The sequence below is a fragment of the Sander lucioperca genome, chromosome 7 (genome assembly GCF_008315115.2).
Source record: "Sander lucioperca isolate FBNREF2018 chromosome 7, SLUC_FBN_1.2, whole genome shotgun sequence".
NCBI classification, from domain to species: Eukaryota; Metazoa; Chordata; class Actinopteri; order Perciformes; family Percidae; genus Sander; species Sander lucioperca.
In genome coordinates this window covers 16,900,139-16,927,293 of record NC_050179.1, presented here as the reverse complement: position 1 = coordinate 16,927,293, position 27,155 = coordinate 16,900,139, and the positions used below count along the sequence as shown (strand labels likewise).

The window sequence follows — 27,155 nt, the reverse complement described above, 5'->3', positions numbered from 1 at the left end:
CAGCATTCTAGGATGGGAGAAAAATGTGCTCTGGTTTATTGGCATTTCTTTAAACCAATCACAATCGTCTTGGGCGGCGCTAAGCTCCGCACTGAGCAACGGTGCTGCTGCAAAATAGCCTCGGGAAGGAACTTCTTTTGGTGGAACAGGCTCGTTCCATAGGTGAATTTTTTTAAAGCTGACAGTTGAGGGAACTCTTTAGGACACTTTTTTTTAAGGAATCAAAAGTCATGTACTGTATGTTCTTTGCCATAACAACAGCCAAGAAGTGTGTTTGTGTTTACCTCATTGGCTTTTTGGTTAAAAAAACAAAATGGGCATGTGCCAACCCTCCAAAAAAACCTCAAAAGGAAATCAACGCCTACATTGACAGTTGAGATGTTGCACAACTTCAGCAGCCCCCACTCCAAACTACAGTTGAGCTGACAGCGATGAATCCTCTAGGTCACCCGGCTGAGAACGTTCCACTGCAGGGGAGGTATGATGGACTCCCTGGTCTGCCTGGAGGATCTACAGCAATTCAGTACACCACTGTGAACATGACCCCCGAGCCCCCCAAGGACCACATCATCTGGTCCCTCTGCTGCTTTCTCTACTCAAACCCCTGCTGCCTCGGGCTGGCAGCTCTCATCTTCTCTATCAAGGTGAGTTTCATTCATCCAGAATCTTCTGTTAATGTCTATCAAAGAACATAAAAAAAGAGTTTTAACAATATCTTGCAATTTCAAATAGCGGTTCTTACGAAGGAGAGATATGGTTAGTGGTAGTAGTTTATTGAGACAAGTAACACACAGCCCTCACTGGTAACCATGTCAAGAATAATCATCATTCAGAGGATGGCAGCTGGCAGACAAGGAATATTCATGTAAGATTTTAGATATATTCGGCTTAAAAATTACAATTTCACTACTAGATGTTATGAAAAAGAATAAAAAACATGAATAAAAAAGAACAATTACAACAGAGACTTTAAATGTGATACACACTTTGCTGGACATTGTTGAAGATAAGGATTAATGATGAGATTTATGCAAAAAAATACATACGTTGGGAAAGGGAAAAAGCAATGTCATTTGCAGCATGAAAATACACCAAACATGAATCTAAAGCTTTTGCAGGAGATTATGAGATTTAGCCTAGGCTCAACATTAGCAATTTCTCTTGAGGTATCAATCCACTTTTAAAATGAATGTGCTTTGTTCCTTCCAGGCCAGAGACCGGAAGGTGGCTGGAGATCTGGAGGGTGCCCGACACTACGGCTCCACTGCCCGCTGCCTCAACATCTGGGCCACAGTCCTGGTTTCCATCCTTGTCCTTATTTTCATTATTATAATGATTGTCCTGTTAGTACAGGAGTCCAGAAGTTACAACAGCTACCGCCCATATGATTTCAATTACAGAGGCTAAATTTGAACTGCAGTAGTATTAAAGTTGCTGCTGCTGTGGCTTGGTGATACTTGTGTTTCACTGCTTTACGCTCATGGCACAATTTCTAACCTTTTATACCTTTTTACTTACTGTACATCCTCGAGCAAGAGAGATACTATATTTCTATTTGTGTTACAAAGTGTGAAGTCAAGTTTGAATGCCCGACTTTTTTTTATTAAATTGAGATTTCCTGTCTGCATCTTTGTCTCAGCAATTGTTTAAGTTTCGTTTTTCAATAAACGAAAGTTCCATGGTGTTCCATAACTCTTTGAAATGTGCTTGTGAAATTTTGAGGGTTAAAAAAAAAAAAGGTTGCGGTTGTATACACACTGGCATTAGTTTCCACAACTATAGTGCAACTATAGCCAACCGCAGGGAAGGGAAGAGGATTTTCATAAAAGCACATCAGAGCAAAATATATTTGCAAAACAAACTATAACCAAACACAAATACTCTGCCGTGTGTATGATCAAACGGCAACACAACAGTTGTTAGATGAGTGAGCTTCCTGCTGCAGGGCTTTATCCCTTCAGTACTGGAATTTGCCAAGAAGGAGAATGAATGACTGTATAATCTTACGAGCTTCTATTTTGAAATCCACTGGCAAGTACTGGCATGCAGGCTTTTGGATCTGCCATCCTGTCATTTTCTAAAGTTCAGGTATTAGCTTTTGGTCTAGTTTCCACACTTATGTCCATCTGTGTTTTAGACTCGTATCTCTTTTCAACGTATCTTCCCCCCCCCCCCGCCCCCCTTCATTATCAACCCAAGAGAAAAATTAGACCTAATTTCTACATACCCTTTTAAAACAGATCAAACATGCCTTCCTATCCGGCTGCTCATCTTCTTTTTCAGGTGATATTTTTTAAAGGTGATTAAAGCAAAAGGTCATGTAGTGTAGTGTGTTGTACTTTTGCCTCATAGGCTTTTGGTTAGGATGTTAGCACATGCCTGTTTTTTTTGTTTTTTTCCCAAACAAATTCAAAAGGAAATCAACGCCTACGTTGACAGTTGAGTTGTTGCACAACTTCAGCCGCCTGCACTCCAAACTACAGTTGAGCTGACAGCGATGAATCCTCTAGGTCACCTGGCTGAGAACGTTCCACTGCAGGGGAGGTATGATGGGCTCCCTGGTCTGCTTGGAGGATCTACAGCGATTCCGTACACCACTGTGAACATGACCCCCGAGCCCCCCAAGGACCACATCATCTGGTCCCTCTGCTGCTTTCTCTACTCAAACCCCTGCTGCCTCGGGCTGGCAGCTCTCATCTTCTCTATCAAGGTGAGTTTCATTTATCCAGAATCTTCTGTTAATGTCTATCAAAGGACATAAAAAAAAGAGTTTTAACAATATCTTGCAATTTCAAATAGCGGTTCTTACGAAGGAGAGATATGGTTAGTGGTAGTAGTTTATTGAGACAAGTAACACACAGCCCTCACTGGTAACCATGTCAAGAATAATCATCATTCAGAGGATGGCAGCTGGCAGACAAGGAATATTCATGTAAGATTTTAGATATATTCGGCTTAAAAATTACAATTTCACTACTAGATGTTATGAAAAAGAATAAAAAACATGAATAAAAAAGAACAATTACAACAGAGACTTTAAATGTGATACACACTTTGCTGGACATTGTTGAAGATAAGGATTAATGATGAGATTTATGCAAAAAAATACATACGTTGGGAAAGGGAAAAAGCAATGTCATTTGCAGCATGAAAATACACCAAACATGAATCTAAAGCTTTTGCAGGAGATTATGAGATTTAGCCTAGGCTCAACATTAGCAATTTCTCTTGAGGTATCAATCCACTTTTAAAATGAATGTGCTTTGTTCCTTCCAGGCCAGAGACCGGAAGGTGGCTGGAGATCTGGAGGGTGCCCAACACTACGGCTCCACTGCCCGCTGCCTCAACATCTGGGCCACAGTCCTGGTTTCCATCCTTGTCCTTATTTTCATTATTATAATGATTGTCCTGTTAGTACAGGAGTCCAGAAGTTACAACAGCTACCGCCCATATGATTTCAATTACAGAGGCTAAATTTGAACTGCAGTAGTATTAAAGTTGCTGCTGCTGTGGCTTGGTGATACTTGTGTTTCACTGCTTTACGCTCATGGCACAATTTCTAACCTTTTATACCTTTTTACTTACTGTACATCCTCCAGCAAGAGAGATACTATATTTCTATTTGTGTTACAAAGTGTGAAGTCAAGTTTGAATGCCCGACTTTTTTTTATTAAATTTGAGATTTCCTGTCTGCATCTTTGTCTCAGCAATTGTTTAATTTTCGTTTTTCAATAAACGAAAGTTCCATGGTGTTCCATAACTCTTTGAAATGTGCTTGTGAAATTTTGAGGGTTAAAAAAAAAAAGGTTGCGGTTGTATACACACTGGCATTAGTTTCTGCAACTATAGCCAACCGCAGGGAAGGGAAGAGGATTTTCATAAAAGCACATCAGAGCAAAATATATTTGCAAAATAAACTATAACCAAACACAAATACTCTGCCGTGTGTATGATCAAACGGCAACACAACAGTTGTTAGATGAGTGAGCTTCCTGCTGCAGGGCTTTATCCCTTCAGTACTGGAATTTGCCAAGAAGGAGAATGAATGACTGTATAATCTTACGAGCTTCTATTTTGAAATCCACTGGCAAGTACTGGCATGCAGGCTTTTGGATCTGCCATCCTGTCATTTTCTAAAGTTCAGGTATTAGCTTTTGGTCTAGTTTCCACACTTATGTCCATCTGTGTTTTAGACTCGTATCTCTTTTCAACGTATCTTCCCGCCCCCCTTCATTATCAACCCAAGAGAAAAATTAGACCTAATTTCTACATACCCTTTTAAAACAGATCAAACATGCCTTCCTATCCGGCTGCTCATCTTCTTTTTCAGGTGATTTTTTTTAAAGGTGATTAAAGCAAAAGGTCATGTAGTGTAGTGTGTTGTACTTTTGCCTCATAGGCTTTTGGTTAGCATGTTAGCACATGCCTGTTTTTTTTGTTTTTTTCCCAAACAAATTCAAAAGGAAATCAACGCCTACGTTGACAGTTGAGTTGTTGCACAACTTCAGCCGCCTGCACTCCAAACTACAGTTGAGCTGACAGCGATGAATCCTCTAGGTCACCCGGCTGAGAACGTTCCACTGCAGGGGAGGTATGATGGGCTCCCTGGTCTGCTTGGAGGATCTACAGCGATTCCGTACACCACTGTGAACATGACCCCCGAGCCCCCCAAGGACCACATCATCTGGTCCCTCTGCTGCTTTCTCTACTCAAACCCCTGCTGCCTCGGGCTGGCAGCTCTCATCTTCTCTATCAAGGTGAGTTTCATTCATCCAGAATCTTCTGTTAATGTCTATCAAAGAATATTGAAAAAAAAGACTTTAAGCAATATCTTGCCATCTTTAATAGTAGTTCCTACAAATGAGAGATGCGGTTAGTGAAAAACAAAGAAGGTTTTACTAAGTTTTTGCAGACAAGTAACACACAGCCCTCAGTTGGACCAAAAGTTGAGGGAGAAGCAATATCCATATAAGATTTTGGATATTCTTAGGCCTAAAAATTACAATTGATCTATTGAAATAATAAAATACAAAGATGTTATGAAAAAAAAGCATGAATAAAAAGAACAGAGATTTCAAATGTGTTACAAATTTTGCTGGACATTGTTGGAGATGAAGATGTATGATGAGATTTATGCAAAGAAAACTATATATGGAAAAAGTGAGAATGGATGGAAGAGGTAGAAAGCAATCTCATTTGCAGCATGAAAATACAGCAAACACGACTCTAAAGCTTTTGCAGGATGTTATGAGATTGAGCCTAAGCTCAACGTTGGCAGTTTAATTTCTCTTGAGGTATCAATCCACTTTTAAAATGAATGTGCTTTGGTCCTTCCAGGCCAGAGACCGGAAGGTGGCTGGAGATCTGGAGGGTGCCCAACACTATGGCTCCACTGCCCGCTGCCTCAACATCTGGGCCACAGTCCTGGTTTCCATCCTTGTCCTTATTACCATTATTACAGCCATTATTGTGCTCGTACAGGCAAATAAGGTGATCCGAGATCACAGCGGATACAGCCCATACGATTTCAATTACAGAGGCTAAATTTCAAATACAGTCGTATTAGAGTTGGCTTTTTTCTATGGCTTGGTCATACTTGTGTTTCTCTGCTTTACGCCCAAGGCACAATTTGTAACTTTTTATACCTTTTTAGTTATATCCTCAAGCAAAACAGATACCCATTTCTTTATGTGTTTCAAAAGTCTTAGATGGAACTCATCCATGTTTCCAAAATGACAATCTGTAGTGGTTTACATTTATGCCAGATGTCTGTTATTAAATTTCAATTTCCTGTCGGCAAGGCCTGTGTCTTTGCAAAAAAAAAGTGGAGAAATAGAGAACAGTTTCATCCGTCAATAAAAGTGTCTGTTTCATAACTCAGAAATGTGCTTGTGAAATTATTGTGGAATTATGGTGTTTCAACACGTTCACCGTGTTAATTAAACAGGGGTGATTTCAAGCCAAAGAACATCGCCACCCAGAACATACTGACTAAACATATTGACTCAGTGTGAGAGTGGGGAAAACATTTCCAATGGTTCTGATTCAAAGAGAGCAGTAAGACAATATAGCATAATGGAAAATGACAGTGGGAAAGTCTACAGTGTTTCTTTTTAGTTAGTGGTTTAGGTGGGAACTTCTGGGGTATCCGGGGTTGTTTTATACAGTACAGGAACAATAAGTCTGCTGCATTTGTAAAAATTTAACTTGTGTTGATACAGAACATGTGTATGTGTGTGTTGTTTTAAATGCTTCTTGATTATTCAAGGTAGGAATCTGGTGATTTTTAATGAAATTCTGTAACATCACTGCACAATACAATAAATGTGAGGGACACCTTTCTTAAAGCACAACAATGTGCTAACTCTAGATATAAGCCATTATCCTTTATTAAATAAATACATCAAAAAGAGATATAGTAATAGGGAGGGAATAAAAAGGTAAACAATTTTTAAGATAACTAAGGTGTGAGTAATACAATAAGCTTTAGTCAATAACAGGAAAATAATGTTTACAATTATCAAAACAATGTTTTACAAATGAGTCAGCTGCGGATGTTTTTTGTTGCTTTCTTATCATGAAAGAAATCTAAAAGCTGTGCTAGCTCCTACTTTCCTTGTGGAATACAAATCTAAAAAGGTAAAAAAAAAAAAAAAAAACTACTTGGCATATGTTTCATATGGATTGAAAATGCACTCAACACATTTGTTACAACATGTTTGTTTCCAGACTTTGGAATTCCCTTTCTGAGGAGATCCGACATGGCAAAGCAGTGCTTCATTTTAAATCACTCCTCAAAACATACTCGTATAAAGTGGCTTTTGATTCCGATGCTTTTATGTTTGTTTATTTTGACATTTACTTTTTTGTGTTTTGATTCATTCTATTGATTTTATATACATATTTGTAATTTGTAATTCATAGCTTTTCTCTTTTTCATGTATGCGCAGCACTTTGTAACTCTGTTTTTAATAAAATGATACATAAATACAGTTATTATTGTTATTAAGTTCTGCAGTCTTCAGACGGAGACTCTTAGACTCTGATTTCCTCCTATTGTCAGTTTCATATACCAAATGACATCACCAACATAAACAACAACAGATGTTGTTACGCTGAACTGAATTTCTTATTCATTCACTCTCACTATGGTCTCGATCACTTTTCCTTGGAAGTAGCGAAGAAGTAGCACACCCTGCAGATCACATTTCATTCATTCTGTGAGTACCTTTCTGTTTATCACTATTTGGTGCTAGATTTAGTGTAATTTCAACTTTTTAAATTACTTCACAACAGCATACCTGGTGCTGCACTGAATACAGGCTGTAATAGAATTCTAATTTGCATTTGGGAAATTAAATTTAGCTGCAGCACATCTGTCTATATTGCAATGAAAATATCAGTTTTTCTGAAGTGTTACAATGAACTGGGAACTACCAGAGACACATCATTTGTGGTGGTTATTTTTTGCCAAAGACTGAGTTCTTAAATGACCACCTTTGATTTCATGTGACTGTCTTTGAATCAATGGTTGTAAACTATGATAAAACAATATTCCTGATGTAGCCTGAAAAAAGGCAAATTCTTAACTATATTTCTAATACTGTAGATTTCAAAGAGAAAGACTTAAGACTTAAAGAGATTTAGATTTCAGAATGTTTGATCCCAGTGACAAACAGGGTTATCAGTAATGTTTAAGTAAAGTTTACCTCTCTGTACCAGAAAATCTTGCCTGCTCTAGTGATCTAATTTACTGAAACATTAAAAAATGATAGCTCCAATAACTGTTATGATGCTCTGCATTCTGAAGATGAGGATGTTTCTCCTGTACTGCGTCCTCTGCCTGATGTCTTCTACTGGCTACAGTCAGCTTCCAGGACCTCCTGGTCCTAAAGGTGACCCAGGACATCCTGGGCCAGCTGGGCCAGTTGGGCCAGCTGGGCCACCTGGGAGACCTGGTGGGTAATATTGACTTCCACAATCACGCTCCTAGGAACACTCGTTCTGACCAGACTCATTCTCAGTCATTATTTGTCTGAATTCTGGCACCCCTCTGTTGAACAGGCAGATGAGTTTGTTTTTAACCACAAGCTCTCTCCAATCTCCCAAGAGCTTTATGAGGTCACTTATACATTTTCTTAATTGGACTCGCTGTGTCAGCTGCAACAAGTCCTCCAAACCAAACAAAAACATAGGTTGTTTATTCCTACCCTCTAATAGGACCCACACAAGCATTTTCTGTCCTCAAATCTGAACCAAAAAACTGTCACGGTTTTAAACACATTAACGTTGTGAAACGCTCAGTTTAGTTAGGTTTATGCACAAAAATGAACTTAATTGGTTATGTCTAGGTAACAAAACTACTTAATTAAATTTAGAAAAAGATTGAAGTTGTGACATAGCTGTTTGTTCCGTAAAGTACAAAACAAATTCACCAGTTATTTTAATTTTCAAATGGGACATGAGCCCCAGTCTCCTAGGTGAAAAGCCTGTGTTTGTTTGACCAATCCACACCCCAACTTGTCTCCATAAGTAGTACTTGGCACTCTTACATTAACTACTACAGCCACCAGAGGGTGTCGCCACTATAAAGTAAATATGAGTTGTAATTATGTTGGAGTTTTCGGAGGACAGTCTGGTCAGCTGTGATGGCTCACGAGACCACCCTAAGGTCGGACAGTCAACTTTGTACACAACATATCTTCAAAATATACAGGAAGGATTGATATGGCATTTGCTAAGAACATTCATGAAAAAATGACAATGATGGGTCCAATGCATTTTAGCTTTAATGCTCACCATAGAATTAACATTTTGACTCAGACCACTATGAATACTGTAGCAAAAATCTGTCTCTGAATGTTTTATCCATACAACATTTTGTTTTTCAAATATACACCAAACATAACAACCTCAAGGGGCTTTGGATTTTTATTCATCTTGTATGTCTCTTTCCCTGCTCTTGTACACATGATTTGATGGAGCAAAAGGACTGCCAGGACCGCGTGGACCGCCTGGACCGCCTGGACTGCCTGGATCTGCTATATTCTGTGGACGAGGTTATATATTTTCTAGATTTTAAAGAGCATATATATATATATATATTATGAAATAACTTTCACTAGCTGAGTAACTGCTGTTTAGAAATCTTTGCACACATAGACTTATAGTTGTTAGAGATGTAGATAGATATACAAGAGGTGGACACTTAAAGTACATTCTAGTTCTGTACCAACAGCAATACTATATTTTTAAAGGTCCTAGTGTTTGATTGTTGTTGAGGCTGTGTCTGAGAGATATTAATTCCACTCTTGCTTGTAAATCTTACAATAGAATGCAATTCATGGAGGAATGTTGTCAATGTCCCTCATTAAAATAAGTGTACAGCCGGTGAAAAAAAGGAGCTTTCAAAAGTCTGAGAAAATAACTGGTAATGTCTTCAGGGTAATCTGGGCCTAAGATTTGAAATGTTTACCAGAAAGCCTGTGGTACAAATGGAGGGAATTCAATTTGAAAGATGTGTGTGTTGACTAGGCACTGAGGCTCTAATGAAAGATGCTACCGAGTTGTACTTTAGGATTCAGTATTTTTGGAGTTTGATCTGTGCTATGGACTAAAATTCAGGATATTACAGCTTTGGCTGTGTTTATTTAGTCTAGGGCTGCACAATATATCGTTTTTTTATCGTCATCGCAATATTAACTGGTGCAATACACATATCGCGAAAGGCTGGGACATATCGCGAAAGAGACTCAGAGAATTTCATTTGTTTTAATTCCAACAAGCAATTTGTTGTATTTTAGCAGAATACTGAAGGCAGCAGAAATGCAGAGCTGAGTACACTTCAATATTTGTTTGTTTATTGCAAGTAATATCGTTATCGCGATAGTCAACACTGTTATCGCATAGGCTACTGTATTGCATATTTTCCTCATATTGTGGAGCCTACTTGAGACCCATCTTTTTTGTTGGTCTAAATTTTTGTATAAAGCACCCATTTAAAAAAATAGAAAAAAAGAAGAGAAGATACGCTTTTCATTAGTAGACAGTGGATATCTGCCAAAATGTGGACTCAGGTCCAATACAAAGCCAGTTTGGTAACTGAACTTGATCTGTTTGATCCAGGTCTCTCTGGTCAGGAACTTGAAACCTTAAAGAACAGCCTCGCTAAGTTAGAGCTGGGTAAGTATCCTGTTCACGCATTACAAGGGAGTGTTACAGGGAGTGATTGCATGTGAATTTGGAGATTAATTTTAGCTGTTCAAGTGACACAAACTGTTAGATTTCTTGTCAAACTTGTTTTTACCATACCAATCTTCTGCTTTTACTATTGAATCAGTACGTTTGATGTAAATTGATCCTCTCTTTGGGCAGGATGTTGTCTGAGAAAGGAGCAATGAGAAATAATTTTAATACATGGTTTAATTAATCTTGATGTATTCATGTCTAGACTAGTGCTGTCAAACGATTAAAATATTTAATCGCAATTAATCGCATTAATGTCATAGTTAACTTGCAATTAATTGCATTTAATCACACATTTTTATCTATTCTAAATGTCCCTTGATTTCTTTTTGTCCCATTATTTCTCATTTTAATGCTCTTAACATGGAAAAGTGGATCGGCTTGCTTTGTGCAAATGTTTTTTTTAATTGAAAACAACATTGGCATATTCTGTAGTGTTCAATTTCACAATAACATTCTCACTTGGAGCAAATAATCTCTCATACAATGTTACGGCTTTGACGAGGGGGCGGAGAATTCGCATCAGCTGTGTGCTTGATATCAAGTGGTATTTCAGACTGGACGTGCTGCGATGTTTAGCTCAGTTCACAACGACAAAACACACAGATCACTTTGGTCTTGTCAATGGAACCATTTGGCAACTTTTTAAAAGTAAACTTTCCATTCAGAATCTTATTGGCATCCATTTCGGCGTCTCGCGCTCGCCATCCACTCAAAACGTAACGTAGGGCCTACTACTCTTTGGCTGGCTTGCAAGCCCAAACAAGTGTGTGCGCATGGTGTGTGGCGTGCCTGTTGTTTTGTTTACGGTCTAGCTAGATCCTGTGTGGTGTTGTAGTTTTTATAACGTTAGTAGTTGTTGCAACAGCATGTGAAAAAAACTACAAAGTTTGCTAGGCCAAAAAGAACGTTAATCTCGCGATAAAAGAATTGACGCCGTTAAAATGGGTTAACGCTATTAATAAACGCATTTAACTGACAGCACTACTCTAGACTGCAACATTTTTGTGGAAAAACTGCAAATGTTCCAACATGCTTTTACTAAAGGCTTCTGAACAGAGCTCGAGGGCCAGAAGATCAAGATGACAATACAGTTTGGAAGTTGTTGAGCAATTATTTTCACTTTATTAATTTCTAATTTGTTGCATGTTGTTCTCTTTACGTTTCAGCCACGAACTATGACTTTGTCCGAAGAGTTGGTCAGAAATACTTTGTGTCCTACAAGAAGAGAGACTCTTTCTCTACGGCCGTCGAGTTCTGCTCCCAACGAGGCTTAGAGCTGGCTTTGCCCCAGAACGAGGAGGAGAACAACATACTCACTCAGTTCTTTGGGGACGATAACAAAACAGCCTGGATCAACGTCAACACTAACAAAGCTGAGGGGAATTTTGAGGTTGATATGAAAAAACAACCTCTGACCTTTACCAAATGGGGAGAAGGGCAGCCAGACAAATCCATCCAGAATACAGGCTGCACCATGCTGTCAGAAAACGCAGTCTGGAGAGTGACACACGATTGTTCTCTTAATGCTTACGTCATTTGTCAGATATAGAAAGGTCTTGTGTTCCAGATTTGGAACCATTGCTCTCAGAAATATTTTCTTCCAGATGTTACAGTTACCCAAAACCATTGTGTTAGATCTTAGTCCTAACTACGGAAACATTTGCAACAATTGCATCATCAGCATGACATAAAAGTGTTTCACAGACACATTACATTATAAAAAGTTTACAATTAGGAGCAATATGATAGATGTATAGAAACAACGGTGAACTCTAAAAGCATACAGTACGTCACAATAAAGTTTACAGCCGTGAACAAGTCTCATTTCATTTATTCAAAACTTCAGGCAACCTTATTTACATTTTGGCTGCCTAGCTAACCTATCTGTTGAAAATGTGAAATAGAAAGCTTACAGGATTGGTAAAATGAAATCCTGAATGTTAACTATGACAAAAGTGGCAGAAAATATACAACACTGACCTGACATAAAAGACAAATCTTTCAAAAAGAGCCTAGTGTTTGTCACAACATTAGAGAGGTACTCTGACAAGACAGTGAAGACTGCTAGCTAGAAAACCTGTACTATATGTAAACATTGCCAAATTTAAAATGTTTTAAATATCTGCGTTGCAAATGTTTCATGAGGATGGAAAATGAGCTCTCAAACATTTGTCACACCTCACACAATGCCTTTTGGTCAATGTAAATAACTTGTGTGTTAAGAACTGGACACCTTTACTGTAAAAATACAATGGGTCCAGGATCATAGTTTATATTTCCTTACACACAGTAAGGAGAATTTGTATTACAGTTCGGTTTTAAAGTGGACAAGGCAGTGGTATGTAGAGAAACACATTTGTAATGTCATATCAACATGGTATGTGTCTTTGTTTTAAGGAAAATGCAGAAAAGCCATCCAGAATAAGCTCTGCAGTATCACAGCCCTGCTGGTTAAACATGAGTTGTCCTCCCATTTTCAGGGTTATATGCCAAATGACAAACAACAAAATCTGTTGTTTCTGCTGAACTCAATTTCTTGCATTCTATGTTCCATTATTCAGTGAGTTCATTTCTTTTTTACTATTTGGTGCTAGATTTAGTGTTACTAAAACTTTATAAATGACTTAAAAGCAGCTTGCTAGTTTTAAACATGTCATTAACATGAAATGGTCATAGTTTTGGTTAAGTTTAGGCACAAAAACTAACTTGGTTATGTTTAGGCAGTAAAACTAGTTAAATTTGGAAAAAGATTGGGGTTTGGGTTACTTCACTGCTGGTTACGCATGTGATGCAGAAAGTGACGTAGCTCGGGTAGCTCTGTTTGTTCCGTAAAGAGTGTGTGTGTGTGCGTGCGTATATATATATACACACAAAAAAAATTTAAAAAAAATTGTCGGTTACCATTTCAAATGAGACATGATTTCGAGTCTCATGGTCGAATATCCTGTGTTGTTTGACCCATCCACACCCCCAACTTTCCTCCTACTTGGCGCTCCATTCTTCACCTTTGCTCTTGTCATAATTACAAATTGTAATGTCACAAACTTTTACATCAGTCTGCATTGTTTTGTAGCGAAAGTACTTAATCAGATGTTGAAAAACGTGCATGGTTTGAAATAAAACAAATCTAACTGCATTTTTTTATTTGATTTGTTTGCAAAAATTAAAATCAAGCAATGCCTTCTGGGAATTTCAAGACAGATGGGGAGTCGAGTCTGAGACTTGATTCGAGTCGCACAAACAGCTGACTTCAGACTTGACTCGGACTCGACCCAAAATACTTCAGACTCGAGCTTCGAGACTCCTCAACAATCTGTTTTCATGCAATTATTGCTTTTTAAATCTAAATTTATTCATGTATTTCTATTTTCTTTTATTGGCGAATATACGTTGGGGAAACGTATGACGAGCCTCCTATCCCCTGCCCTTTGCCATAATGTGCAACGTAACGCATGCGTTACGCCTTATGTGCGCGCACTCAAAAAAAAAAAAAAAAAAAACATTGACATGGCGACACCAAGTCCTCCTGGAGTTGTGCCTTTGTCATTAGTTTTGCTTTCAATAACTTGGTAAATAGTGCCAGTAAGCTAACAGCTACATGCAAGGTGTGTGGTACCAAGATAAATGATGCCGGATCAACAGCAAACTTCGTCAGGCCTCTCAAAACGCACCAAAATAGGTCAGTCACTCACACGCTATGTGAAGGAGACGTTACATTAGCATATATCGTCACAGGTAACAAGCTAACCGTCGCAAAGTGTTGTGCTAATGTTGGGAACAGGCACATTGTATCTTTATAGTTAGTAGTTGCTGAGGCTTAGACATCCATGGCGCACAGGAGGCGGGACGCACGGATCCATCTCCCCAGGAACAAACACTGTCAGGTGAGCAAACTCAGGTGATGCGTAATTGATCCCGTGGATGATTTGTAGGCTATTAAGTGAACAAGGTGTACCCGGTCCACCACACACTGGGCCGTCTTAATTCTGCACATATTTCTGTTACTGTAGTCCTATTTACTATTTCATTATTTCATCCATGCGTGGCGCAGCAGATCCGTGCGCACTGTCACCTGCCGTGGAGACGCTGGCTTCACTAACCTCTCCTGAGTCGGATCTCCCTCGCGCTGGACTCAGTTTCACTGAGCGTACTAACACTTAGAAAATAAATGGTATTACATCAGTGAGTTCAAACTGCTTATTGTGCGTAATTTGGACTGACAATGATATGCATGTGGTTCTGTAACTGGTGCGGCGTCGCCACTATTCTCTTGATTTCCACTTCAACATTAAACATTTGAGTGAAAGAGACGTTACATTTAGCATATATCACCACAGGTAACAAGCTAACCATCGCAAAGTGTTGTGGTAATGCTGGGATTGCCTGGGAACAGGCACATTGTATCTTTATAGTTTTATCCATATGATGTGACAGACTTAGGTTAATATTTCCAGAGATTTAACAATACAGTTTTAGGGACAGATCAGATGGACAGAGACTTGAGACTTGACTTGGACTCGTGGCAAAAGACTTGACCTTGGCCCTCAAAGACTTGAGACTCGACTTGGACTTCCAAAAAATGACTCGTGAACATCTGTTTCAAGACAGAATCGAGTAGACCGCGTCTGCGTCAGCATGGTTGTTGGAAGTTGAAGATTGGAAGCTATACTGTTGACAAAAAAAAATAAAATAATCGAGGCATCAAGCGACACAAGGGGGGGCAGAGAAAACAAAATATAAGAGAGCACTGTTGGCTGATGGAGAAAAATGCTGCAAACTGATTTAAAAAAAAAAAAAAAAAATCCAAGTGCAGCTTCAGCTAGCACTAGCACTGCTAGCACTAATGTTAGCGACACATCTGCGCCAGCACACCAGGGAGAAAAACGGGACAGAAAGAAACGAGCAAGAGGATGAAGAGATAGACATAACGAATCTATGTGTGGCAAGGCTGGTGGCGCTAGGGGAGGAGTTGCCACCTGAGTCTAACTAACAGACAATGCCACCTGGGGACTTCCACCCCAAGAAATGTTTATTTCTACTTCAACAAGCTCCCCAGTCATACAAAAGGCTACACTGGTTCACTAACGAAGAAAGTGAGACGTGGTTACAAAAGAAATATTCATTTATTGATGGATAATTTATGACTGAAGTGCCTGTAAAGATGATGGTTAAAAATGAGGATGTTTAAATCAAATTGCAATAGAAAAATGTAGAAAAGGTTTTATTATAATACATATTTAGCAATCAGGTTAAGTTTTTTAAAACAAATACACTCCCAGTTATGGCTTAAATTATCAAAGGAAAAAGGGGGTGGGGGGGAAGTGGGCAGAGGACAGCTGTGGAGAGTCTACTAAGGGTGTGTTCCAGGGGTGCACCAACTTACCCACCGCATGTGCCCACTGCAATCGATAGTCACTGCAAACCGGTTCACTGCAAATGGTGTCACCACAAATGGTGTTACCGTGCTGTTATCACTACAATCTGTGAAGGGAACCACACTAATTTACCTAGCCTCCACCACAAGCTGGCTACTACTAAACTAAACAGCAGTAGACAACCTACAATTCAGACAGAAGATTACATTAATGACAAGTTTAAAAGCTGTGGTCAATGTGCGATAACATTTAGCTCAGGTAGTGATCATACCAGACTTGCTGCTTTAGGTTACTCATACCTTCACTCAAATGTAGCTAAGGGAGAATTCATCACACCATTCCAGGCAGGGGAGCTTGGAATCCCTTCCAGGCCCATGCAGACAACGGTCAGGCAGCAGACTCAGATATACAAATACACAGATCTAGCAAAATATACAACTCCGTATTTAAAAACACCTTAAAAGCGTAAACAGACTCAACACAATTGCCTACCTAAAAGTCACAGAGATGGTCCCATGTGGTAACCAACAGGTAGAGACAAAGCCAAGAGGAAGCCATGATGACACAGCTGCTTTATATAAGCTCAGCTAACGAGGGGGTTTGGTCTGGGTGGAGCTAATTTGGTCTAATTGAGGTGCGTTCAAGAGCCAACAGGGTGCAAAGCTTACTGCCCACACCACTACATATGGAACTAACCAACACAGAACAACAAGCCTGCTGTGGCTCTGAATGTGGATTACCAGGAGCAACAGAGATGGAGACCAATGCTGCAGGAGGGAGTGTAGCAACAGGTACAGTAAGTGTGGCTACTTCAGAGGATCAAATCAACTACTAATAGTTGATATGTAAGACATTTAAGACATGTTTTTATTATGGAGCGGCTGGCTCTGATGATTTATTCATTTTTTTATGCATTGGGGTTGTGCATTTATATGTCTATATTTTGGTGCAGTTGTTTATAGCATGGGAATTCTTTCCGTGCGTCAAAAGTTCTATCTGCGAGTTGCTCAACCCCCCCCCCCCCTCCCCCGCTGGTGGGTGGAAATGCCAGGGCCGTTTTTTGTTCCCGGTCCGTCACTGATTACAATGGCCATATACGTACACATTTGTAATGTCATATGAACATGGTATGTCTTTGTTTTAACGACAGCATAGAAAAGCCATCCACAATAAGCTCTGCAGTCCCATGAGGGAGGCTCTTCGTTCTCTTAATACATCCATGTCTTTGACTCTGTTTTCCTCCTAGGTTCAGTGTTGTGCCAAATGACATCACCAACATAAACATCTGTTGTTTACGCTAAACTGAATTTCACTCACTGCGTTCTCAATCACTTTTCTTTGAAAGAAGCGAAAAGTAGCACATCCTGCAGCTCACGTCTCGTTAATCAGTGAGTACCTTTCTGTTTATCACTATTTGGTGCTAGATTTTGTGTTATTAAAACCTTTTAAATGACTTCACAACAGCATGCTTAGTGCTGGTGTTAAACACGTCGTTAACATTGTGAAACGGTCACAGTTTGGTTAAGTTTAGGCAAAAAAACTAACTTACAACAGCATACTTGGTGCTGCACTGAAGACAGGCTGTAATATAATTCTAATTTGCATTTTGGAAATTAAGTTTAGCTGCAGCACATCTGTATATATTGCAATGAAAATATCATCAGTTTTTCTGAAGTGTTACAATGAACTGGGAACTACCGGAGACACATCATTTTTAATAAGTGGTCTTTCTTATTTGCCAAATACTAAGTTCTGAAATGACAACCTTTGATTTGATGTGACTTACTTTGAATTAATGGTTGTTAATTATGATAAAACAATATTCCTGATGTAGCCTGAAAAAGGGCAAATTCTTAACTATATTTCTAATACTGTAGATTTCAAAGGTCTAAAAGAAATGTTTCAGAATGTCTGATGCCAGTGACAAACAGGGTTATCAGTAATGTTTAAGTAAAGTTTCTCTCTCTGTTCCAGAAAATCTCACTTGCTCTAGTGATCTAATTTACTGAAACAATAAAAAATGAATGAAAATCCAATAACTGTTATGATGCTCTGCATTCTGAAGATGAGGATGTTTCTCCTGTTCTGCGTCCTCTGCCTGATGTCTTCTACTGGCTACAGTCAGCTTCCAGGACCTCCTGGTCCTAATGGTGACACAGGATTACCTGGGCCAGCTGGGCCAATTGGTGGGTAATATTGACTTCCACAATCACACTCCTAGGAAGACTGGTTCTGACCAGACTCTAGTCATTATTTGTCTGAATTCTGGCACCCCTCTGTTGGACAGGCAGATGAGTTTGTTTTTAACCACAAGCGCTCTCCAGTCTCCCAAGAGCTTTATGAGGTCACCTTCCTTAAACAGTTTCATCATTTGGCTCACTGTGTCAGCTGCAACTTTATGACGATATATGACGATATAGGTAGTTTATTCCTACCTTCTAATATGAGCGACAGGAGCGTTTTCCATCCTCATATCTAAACCCGAAAATGTAGCAACACGGTTTTAAACATGTGGTTGACATTTGAAAAGCTACGAAAAGTTAAGCACTATAATTTGTAAGTATTCTATGTTTTTTTTTCCCCGCTGTATGCACCATATTGACTGCTGCTGTACAAGAACGCGGCTGACTGCATAAGTCAGGATTGAGGGGTGGGCGTTAACACACAGGACATTCATGCCTGGGAGCGGAGTTCGTTTCCCGGGGTAAAATGCGTTTTTCTTGGGAGTGTTTTTTAAAGATTATTTTTTTGGGGCTTTTCCCTTTAATATACAGTGACAGTAGCCTAGAAATCTAGACGCACCCTAGCGGCAGCAAATGTAATTTGCAGTCAGGGTCGGTCTTTCAAATCGGCTTTGGCCGCGACTCTGGAAGACTTGGAGTTAAGCACTGAAGTCATTCTTAAAAAAGGAAAATGTGTTCGGAGTTTTGCCAACCAAATACAGCAAAAGTTTAAGCTATCAACTAGCATTGCTCTGGTTGGCTATGAATGCAGAGGGAATTTGAAAGACAACCGTTTATCCCACCTCTCGGATTGAGCCCTGCCAATGGTGAGTTCCCAGACCCAACATCTTGATGTGGGTCTGGCTTGTCAGGCTACAGTGACAGTGGGTAGACTGGAAAGGGGGAGAGAGATGGGGGATGACACGCAGCAAAGGGCAGCAGGTCGGATTCAAATCCACACCACTGCAGGACTCAGCCAACATGGGGCGAACGCTCTTACTGGGTAAGAGGCCACCCCTCTTAAGAGTGTTTTAATCCAAACCACTTCTTCCTAAACTTAACTAGTTGTTTTGGTGCCTAAACGCAGCATAACGCTCACTTTTTGTGACCTAAACGTAACCATATTGTCTGACGAAACGACCAGCAGCTCGCGATGCTCTGTATACCCGGCTCAAAGTCACCTATTCTCGGGTAACTGAACCACCAACTACTGCTGATACAACGGAGCACCATGCGGAGCACCATGCGGAACACTCTGTAGCAGCTAAACACATCTACCAACAGTGTTAGGAGTAACGCGTTATAAAAGTAATGCAATTACAGTAATGTATTCCTTTTTGCTGTAACGCAGTCATATAATGCATTATTAATAACATTTCAGTAATACCCATTACAATCTCAGTAACGTGAGTTACAACGGACTTTAACCCTACATTTAGTGCTGTTTTTTTTTTTTAACTTTCACCAACATTTTCGGCACGGAAAAAAAGGCTGTGAGTGTTTTTTCCTGTTACTGGAATTTGGTGGTTGAAATGAATGCAGAGACAGATACATTTGCGAGATGGACATTATTTTCAGGAGTTTTTTACGCTGCGTTGAAGCGAGCTGTCCCGTCACTGTTCCCGTGGTCAGAGCCAGAACCAGAGACGGTACGGACAACATCTGTGTCCCAACAGGTAACGGTACGTCAGCACAGACAGCAGCTTACAGATATAAACATGTTGGGAATTAATGTTTAGGCTTGCTACATGTAAATACTAGCATTACATTTTATCAGCGGTGGAAAGTAACTATACCTTACTTCAATACAATTACAAGGTAGGCCAACTTTTAATTAATTAAAATAGAGTATTTTCATTTTCTCCTACTTTATACTTTTACTCCACCACAATTCAGTCAAGTAGGCCTATTGTACGTTTTACTTGACTATTTATTTTAAAGCTTTAGTTTCTTTGCAGATTCAGATTAGTTATGCAAAATATTATGAATAAATTATGATTAACTATAGTGGATAAAGATGAGACTTTGTTGATCCCGTGGTGAAATTTATAAGCTACCTGCCAATTCATTCTTCCGCTGTTATTTAGGTTAAAGTAACTCAAAGGTAACACGAAAGTAGTGTAAAGCATTACAATTCAAAGACAGTAATATTGTAATATAACTAATTATTCTTAAATGACAGTAACTAGTAATCTATAATGTATTACATTTTGGAAGTAACTTCCCAACACTGTCTACTAACTGCCGCTGATACAGCCGAGCTGTGATGGAGGTCTGTAGCGGCTTAAAACAAATAGCAACTGCTGCTCGGCATCACGAAGCTCGTAGCCAGCCACTGTGCCAGTGTCACGTGACCACCCAAAACTACTTATTTAAGTTTAGAACAAGGTTGTTGTTTGAGTTAAAGTGCTCATATCATGCTCATTTTCAAGTTCATAGTTGTATTTAGAGGATGTACCAGAATAGGTTTACATGGTTTAATTTAAAAAAACACCAAATTTTTGTTGTACTGCACATTGCTGCAGCTCCTCTTTTCACCCTGTGTGTTGAGCTCTCTGTTTTAGCTACAGAGTGAGACATCTCACTTCTGTTCCATCTTTGCTGGGAGTCGCACATGTGCAGTAGCTAGGTAAGTATGGAGGAAATATTTATTCATAATTCAAATTGAAAGTCCAAAGAGAAAATGAAGCATGATCAAATTAAAAATAGTATTTTAATTAAAAATAGTTTTATTTTACTATGCTACTAGGAAAAATCATGCCATAATTAAATGTGAAATGGAAAAGCTTAAATGGAAATACTTAAATTAAAATCTCAAATAGAAAAAGAGAAATTATTTTATTTTAGCCTTTCCCCTTTATAATTTTCAATTTTCAGTTTGACATTTTATCTTTTGAATTTTATGTTTTACATTTGACGTTGACATTTTAAGATTCACCTTTTACATTTCGATTTAACATTAAGCTTTTCATTTAGAAGTGACAGGTGTCAATTTAAATGAGGAGGCGTGGCCAAACGGCTGGTGGGAGGGTCTGAAACCACTTCCAGCTGACAGGGGGGGCTGTGAGTATTACTGGCCGCCGGTAAGCAAGCGATCCCGGCCACCGCCAGCTGGCTGTCACCTAAGACTGGAGCTTCCAAGTCCGACAACATATCGGAGAAAATGTGCAATTGGCCATCCATTTTTGTAAAACTGCCCATATTCAAACTGTACACAGTTAATTTCTCGCATAAAACAGTCTCATTTCCCCACAACTTTATCTAACTAAGCGCGGTTCAATCATGCGAGGCTCAGCTGCGGCTCATCTAGAGATTCAGCATCATCGCCGCTACAGCCCGTAGTGATGTGCCCCGGCCCCGGGCAAGGTAAGGAGACAGGCTTCTCCAGCAGGCTGAACCGGCCTCATTTAAATTGACACCTGTCACTTCTAAATTAAATGCTTAATGTTAAATCGAAATGTAAAAGGTGAATCTTAAAATGTCAATGTCAAATGTAAAACATAAAATTCAAAAGATAAAATGTCAAATGTCAAATTGAAAATTGTAAATTATAAAGGGGAAAGGCTAAAATAAAATGATTTCTTTTTTTCTATTTCAGATTTTAATTCAAGTATTTCCATTTAAGCTTTTACATTTCACATTTAATTATGGCATGATTTTTCCTAGTAGCGTAGTAAAATAATACTATTTTTAATTAAAATAATACTATTTTTAATTTGATCTTGCTTCGTTTTCTCTTTGGACTTTCAATTTGAATTATGAATAAATATTCCCTCCATAGGTAAGCACTGCTATCTAGTCAGTTACAGAGTATGAGGGCGCGCCAGGCTAGCAGCTAGGCGAGCATTATAACGTGTTACAAAGTGACACACGTTTGTCACGGAAGTAAAGGCTGGACTACAATAGAGCTGTTTGGAGCAGTTTGTGAACAGTGTTATCTGTTGGAGATGGTAAGTCCCTTTGGGGTGGACTTTGGGCTTTTTCACTTTGTAAACCTATAACATGCACAAAAAAAGATATATAACACAATAAAGGAAAGGGAAAAAGCCAAAAAGCATAATATGAGCACTTTAAAATCATGTTACTTTACTTCCGGTTTATGTGACACATAATATGCTGTACTTCTGTTTGTTCCCTAAAGTACAAAAAAAGTTGTTGGTTACTTTTAGTTTCAAATGGGACACAAACCCCAGGTTTTCTAGGTGAAAGTATTGTTAGTTTGACCCATGCACATCCCAACTTGCCTACTTATGTGGAATTTGGCACTCTTATACTTGGTCACCTTATTTACTTCTTTGCTCTCATCATTATGACTGTGGCCAACAAACAAATGACTTATGTTGGCATTTTTCGGAGAACAGTCTAGTCAGCTGTTGTGGCTCACAAGACGATCCTAAGGTCAGACTGTCAATTTTGTACATAAGCTATCTTCAAAATATACAGGAAGGATTGACAGGACGTCTGCTAAGAAAACTCATGCAATAACGATGATGGGCACAATGTGTTATGGTCAGTTTGTTAATTGTCATATACTGTTACAAAATCAGGCTGATAATTAAATCGCTGAATACTTTTGACGTCGACTTCTGAGAACACTGTATCAAAAATCTGTCTCTGAGACAACACACATAACAGTCAAGGGGCTTTGGATTTTTAATCATCTTTCCCTGCTCTTGTACACAGGATTTCCTGGACCAAGAGGAGCAGATGGAGCGATGGGACCTTGTGGACCGTCTGGACCTGCTGTACCTTGTGAACAAGGTTATATATTTTCTCCATTTTAAAGAACATATATATTTTATAAAGTTACTTTCACCAGCTGAGTACCTGCTGTTTATCATTTATTAAATGCAGTATGCAGAAGTAGTACAACTTAAAAAAATGTCAGTGTCTTGAAGCAACCACAAGGAACTTTAAATGTTTCTGAAACTATTTAATTTTCAATCTGATGATTATAAATTACTTGTAACAGCAAACGAGACTAACAGTGAGAAGAACGCTATTTTTTTTATAGATTTTATTAATGCCTATGCTCGGGTCCGATTTCTCCCGCAAAGTCACAAAATGATTTACGTAAGGCAGACTGGCTCTACAGTAACACATTCTGATGGGTCACACATTTCGATGTAACACCGAAAAAGCTTGTATTAGTGAGTATCCAGCCAGGTAAAATGTAGCAGGAGATTTCTTTTTATAGGGTCTAATGAAATATACTACTGAGTTGTATTATGGAAAGTGTAAGATCCAATATTTTTGGAGTTTGACCGGTACTATTGATTAAAATTCAGGATATCACAGCTTTGGCTGTGTTTATTTAGACCCATTGTTAATTGATCTAAATTGCAGTATTGAAGTACACATTCAAAATAACAACACTCAGAGTTTAACTAATGGTTAGCTTTAATTGTTGAATAATCTGTCAATGTATTTTTTTTTGTGTAATTCATTATTCTTTTAATTTGCATTCAGTCTAAGACACGTACGTCAAAGTACATTGATATCAGAAAAGAGTGAAAATTGAGTAAATTTTGGCATCAGTGTTTTCAGAGAAGGAAAAAAGACTTAAGAGAATTTACGCAGGAAGAGAACATATGCTTTTCATTAGTAGACGGTGGATATCTGCCAAAATGTGGACTCAGGTCCAATATACAGCCAGTATGGTAACTGAACTTGATCTGTTTGATCCAGGTCTCTCTGGTCAGGAACTTGAAACATTAAAGAACAGCCTCGCTAAGTTAGAGCGGGGTAAGTATCCTGTTCACGCATTACAAGGGAGTGTTACAGGGAGTGATTGCATGTGAATTTAGAAATTAATTTTAGCTGTTCAAGTGACACAAAATGTTAGATTTCTTGTCAAACTTGTTTTTACCATACCAATGTTCTGCTTTTACTATTGCATCAGTATGTTTGATGTAAATTGATCCTCTCTTTGGGCAGGATGTTGTCTGAGAAAGGAGCAATGAGAAATAATTTGAACACATGGTTTAATTAAAGGAGAATTCCGGCCAATTTTTACGTTAGTCTTGATCGCTATAGCTACGCGAATACTTTCGATAGAAAAAAACCCGACCCGAATCAGTGCAGGCAACAGGGTGTAGCTGCAGCTACGTACTACAAGCGTCCCTTGAGCTAAAACGGCAGTTGTCGGGGCAAGTTTTAGAGTGCCTTTGTGCCTCTTAGCAGACACAAAATGCAATTAATATGTCTGTGCCACATGCCCTTATGTGTCAACAAGATGCGTTTTCAACTCAGACATTGTTTAAATTCACCTACCCTGTCTTGATCCTGCCGGTGGGTAGCTTTGCCTGTTAGCTGCTAGCTGCTATCTGCCGTCCATGATAAATATGTTCAGCCAGGCTTTTGTAAAAAATCATCACGCAGCAGTTCCGTGTGTATTTGCCTTCGCAGTGAAAAGTTTAGATTATTTCCCCCTCAAAAATAGGTAATTGAACACTGTAGTGGTTATGACCATATCAGTGACTATGTAACTACATGGAAACGGGATAAACAATGTCTGTGGCTTGCACAGTAATAGCGTTACTGAAGCTTAGCTGTAGCATCGCGCTGTCTCCTGGGAATTCAGTTGTAGCAGGAAAAGGTCACTTACAAATATTGGTAGTCGCGGGTCGCGTTTTTTTTTGGGCTTGTTTCTAAAGTGTAGTTGCTTATTTGGGCTTGTTCCTAGCTACATAATAAGTTGTCAAGCAGATATTTTCTAAACGTAGGAGTTTGCCTTACCTGTTCCTTCTGTCCCTCCCCTTTCCCCATACACACAGGAGACAGCAAAGTTTTTTCCCACCCACATCCTGCTTCTAATTGGCTCTGACCCGAGTACTAGCCAATCAGAGGCAGAGCAGGGCAATCGGTTTTTTTCTGTTTAGGAAAATGTCAGTGAGTGATGAGAAAGATAATGGTGGTGTTATTCTTTATATATGAGGCTAAAGTGTTAAGAGTCTTAAGAAAAATGTTTTAGACCAAGTCTCATCCTCACCTGTTTAAATGGTTTTGACTGGAATTGTTTTTAAACCAGTTTAGTTTATTTAAGTCTTTTCTAACTCACTCATTGGTTTATCAGAGCAGGAGCCACTTTATTGCTGCACACTAAGATTGTTAATAATTTCTCCTGTTTCTGGGTTATAGTTATTTAAAAATGAGATCTTCTGCAGTCCCTGCAATAATAAATAACGAATTTGTGAGTTCAGGATGATATTTATTTGTGTGTGCAAATTTTAATTAGGCTATCGGAGGTTTACTGTGTATATAATGTACTTGGTACATCAGTCTATATTTGATATCCCATCAGTTTTCTAATGTTAAATAATGTTAAAAGGTGAAAAATAAAATAAATAAACTACCGTGTGTACAGTTTTGCAAAACTGCGCACAGTTTACCAATCTGTCCACATGGATGTAAATTGACAATCTGTACCCACAGTTTAAAATCCGTCCCCACGGATTGTAAAACCGTGCACACAGTTTATTTATTTTTCTCTTCCCGGAACCTAGGGGGGCTCCGTAGAAAAAGTTGCTTGTTTTGGGCTTGTTTTCACAAGCCTGGTTGCTTATTTGTCTCGCAAGATCTGGCAACACTGGTAAACAGTAGTGTGCAGATCGGAGCGTAGTGTGTGAAGAGTGAAGAGCGGAGTTGTTTACAAGGGAAGAAGCTTTGAGTAACGTATCTATGGAGAATATAGCAGATATACAACACACGGAAGAGCCTTTTGAGTTTGATGGTCGTCCTTATTTATTTGAACCCGAGTATACAGACGAAGAACTAGCCTCACAAGAGTTGGAAAGAACGAGACAGACAGAGGGGCAACAGGCAGATGAACTTGCTGCTCCAAGCGCAAGCTAAAGCTAGCCTTCAGTAACTGGAGGACATAGCAACACCACCGCCGCTCCATGGATTGTTATTGGGATGATTATCACAGAAGCCCGTCTGAATACACTCACCGGACAGCAGCTAGCAACTAATGGCTAACGGCTAGCAGCTAGCAGGGCAAGCTAGCTACCGGCAGGATCGAGACAGGGACCAGGGTAGGTGAACAGCTACTCCGTGTTGCCTGCACTGTGTTGCCTGCACTGATTCGGGTCGGGGTCGAAAGTACTCTCGTAGCTATAGCGATCAAGATTAACGTAAAAATTGGCCGGAATTCTCCTTTAATCTTGATGTATTTACGTCTAGACTGCAACATTATTTTTGTGTAAAAACTGCAAATGTTCCAACATGCTTTTATTAATGGCTTCTGAACAGAGCTCGAGGGCCAGAGGACCAAGATGACAATACAGTTTGGAAGTTGTCGAACAATTGTTTTCACTTTATTAATTTCTGATTTGTTGCATGTTCTCTTTACATTTCAGCCATGAACTATGACTTTGTCCGAAGAGTTGGTCAGAAATACTTTGTGTCCTACAAGAAGAGAGACTCTTTCTCTACGGCCGTCAAGTTCTGCTCCCAACGAGGCTTAGAGCTGGCTTTGCCCCAGAACGAGGAGGAGAACAACATACTCACTCAGTTCTTTGGGGACGTTTACAAAACAGCCTGGATCAACGTCAACACTAACAAAGCTGAGGGGAATTTTGAGGTTGATATGAAAAACCGACCTCTGACCTTTACCAAATGGGGAGAAGGGCAGCCAGACAAATCCATCCAGAATACAGGCTGCACCATGCTGTCAGAAAACGCAGTCTGGAGAGTGACACACGAGTGTTTCCTGAATGCTTTCATCATTTGTCAGTTATAGAAAGTTGTTGTATCCTTGCAAGTCATGTTTTAATGTTGCTTTAAACAAATATACAGTCTCTTATAATATCCAGTGAATCAAAAATAATGACCGTAACTTTATCTTTATCCTCATTTTGATGGAGATATCATGGAAACTTCTTCCAGGTCCGGGTTTAGGAACAATAACTCGATGTAATAGTTTCCCACCACCATCCTTGTGATGTATCTTAATCCCTCTTTAAAAAATCCCTCTTGATTGCATCAGCAATGTGGCATTATTACTCTTATAACATAATAACATATTCCTCTACTAAAAAGAATTTAAGCAAATGATTATGCTAATACTTTACATGGCTATGTAAAGAGTGTAAGATCTTTTCAAATGGGGTGTTTTTAAAGCATATATGACACAATAAAGCATACAGCAGTGATGCGGTCTCATTTCATTCATGCATTTATTTTAAGTTGAAGGTGAATTTTCAGTCCCGTAATTTGCAGTTTAGCTGCCAAATCTGATGAACTTTCAAACTATTGCTGTTTTTAAAAAAAAGAGATTTTTTTCTTTTTGTGTGTGTTATTTAGAGAT

At 39.0% G+C, this 27,155-nt stretch overlaps 4 protein-coding genes across 12 annotated transcripts; all 4 read left to right on the top strand.

Moving 5' to 3' along the window:
• The first annotated feature begins 319 nt into the window (after positions 1-319).
• LOC116062186 (dispanin subfamily A member 2b-like) lies at positions 320-1,692 on the top strand. 2 transcript variants are annotated; one of them, XM_031316807.2, is made up of 3 exons: positions 322-644; positions 1,210-1,361; positions 1,395-1,692. In XM_031316807.2, exons 1-3 carry the CDS (start codon positions 432-434, stop codon positions 1,405-1,407), a joined length of 378 nt encoding a protein of 125 aa, XP_031172667.1. In that variant the 5' UTR covers positions 322-431; the 3' UTR covers positions 1,408-1,692. The 2 variants fall into 2 exon arrangements, with proteins under 2 accessions (XP_031172657.1, XP_031172667.1); XM_031316797.2 differs by having other exon boundaries at positions 320-644; positions 1,210-1,692.
• Positions 1,693-2,403: 711 nt separating this feature from the next.
• On the top strand, positions 2,404-27,000 carry LOC116062194 (dispanin subfamily A member 2b-like). 8 transcript variants are annotated; one of them, XM_036003569.1, is made up of 7 exons: positions 3,504-3,641; positions 5,709-7,220; positions 7,811-7,964; positions 8,994-9,059; positions 10,126-10,182; positions 11,415-11,740; positions 26,533-27,000. In XM_036003569.1, the coding sequence occupies exons 3-7, from the start codon at positions 7,811-7,813 to the stop codon at positions 26,542-26,544; spliced, it is 615 nt and encodes a 204-aa protein (XP_035859462.1). In that variant the 5' UTR covers positions 3,504-3,641; positions 5,709-7,220; the 3' UTR covers positions 26,545-27,000. The 8 variants fall into 8 exon arrangements, with proteins under 8 accessions (XP_031172688.1, XP_031172681.1, XP_031172695.1 ...); XM_036003565.1 differs by having other exon boundaries at positions 11,415-11,801; positions 26,593-27,000; XM_036003568.1 differs by lacking the exon at positions 26,533-27,000 and having other exon boundaries at positions 7,811-7,958; positions 9,000-9,059; positions 11,415-12,063.
• Positions 4,451-5,856, top strand: LOC116062176 (dispanin subfamily A member 2b-like). Its single transcript, XM_031316786.2, has 2 exons — positions 4,451-4,757; positions 5,338-5,856. The coding sequence occupies exons 1-2, from the start codon at positions 4,545-4,547 to the stop codon at positions 5,542-5,544; spliced, it is 420 nt and encodes a 139-aa protein (XP_031172646.1). The 5' UTR covers positions 4,451-4,544; the 3' UTR covers positions 5,545-5,856.
• On the top strand, positions 16,827-27,000 carry LOC116062170 (mannose-binding protein C-like). The gene is made up of 5 exons (XM_031316772.2): positions 16,827-17,011; positions 17,689-17,809; positions 22,529-22,606; positions 23,534-23,590; positions 26,206-27,000. The coding sequence occupies exons 2-5, from the start codon at positions 17,689-17,691 to the stop codon at positions 26,586-26,588; spliced, it is 639 nt and encodes a 212-aa protein (XP_031172632.1). The 5' UTR covers positions 16,827-17,011; the 3' UTR covers positions 26,589-27,000.
• Positions 27,001-27,155: the final 155 nt, after the last annotated feature.

What these genes read in the sequence shown, in the direction of transcription:
- LOC116062186 (XM_031316797.2), top strand. Translation starts at nt 432, where the DNA reads ATGAATCCTCTAGGTCACCCGGCTGAGAACGTTCCACTGCAGGGGAGG. An exon ending in CTCTCATCTTCTCTATCAAG is followed by an intron (nt 645 to 1,209) that starts GTGAGTTTCATT and finishes TGTTCCTTCCAG; the next exon opens with GCCAGAGACCGGAAGGTGGC.
- LOC116062176 (XM_031316786.2), top strand. Translation starts at nt 4,545, where the DNA reads ATGAATCCTCTAGGTCACCCGGCTGAGAACGTTCCACTGCAGGGGAGG. An exon ending in CTCTCATCTTCTCTATCAAG is followed by an intron (nt 4,758 to 5,337) that starts GTGAGTTTCATT and finishes TGGTCCTTCCAG; the next exon opens with GCCAGAGACCGGAAGGTGGC.
- LOC116062194 (XM_036003565.1), top strand. Translation starts at nt 7,811, where the DNA reads ATGAGGATGTTTCTCCTGTACTGCGTCCTCTGCCTGATGTCTTCTACT. An exon ending in ACCTGGGAGACCTGGTGGGT is followed by an intron (nt 7,965 to 8,993) that starts AATATTGACTTC and finishes GAGCAAAAGGAC; the next exon opens with TGCCAGGACCGCGTGGACCG. An exon ending in CCTCGCTAAGTTAGAGCTGG is followed by an intron (nt 10,183 to 11,414) that starts GTAAGTATCCTG and finishes TTTACGTTTCAG; the next exon opens with CCACGAACTATGACTTTGTC.
- LOC116062170 (XM_031316772.2), top strand. Translation starts at nt 17,689, where the DNA reads ATGAGGATGTTTCTCCTGTTCTGCGTCCTCTGCCTGATGTCTTCTACT. An exon ending in TGGGCCAGCTGGGCCAATTG is followed by an intron (nt 17,810 to 22,528) that starts GTGGGTAATATT and finishes TCTTGTACACAG; the next exon opens with GATTTCCTGGACCAAGAGGA. An exon ending in CCTCGCTAAGTTAGAGCGGG is followed by an intron (nt 23,591 to 26,205) that starts GTAAGTATCCTG and finishes TTTACATTTCAG; the next exon opens with CCATGAACTATGACTTTGTC.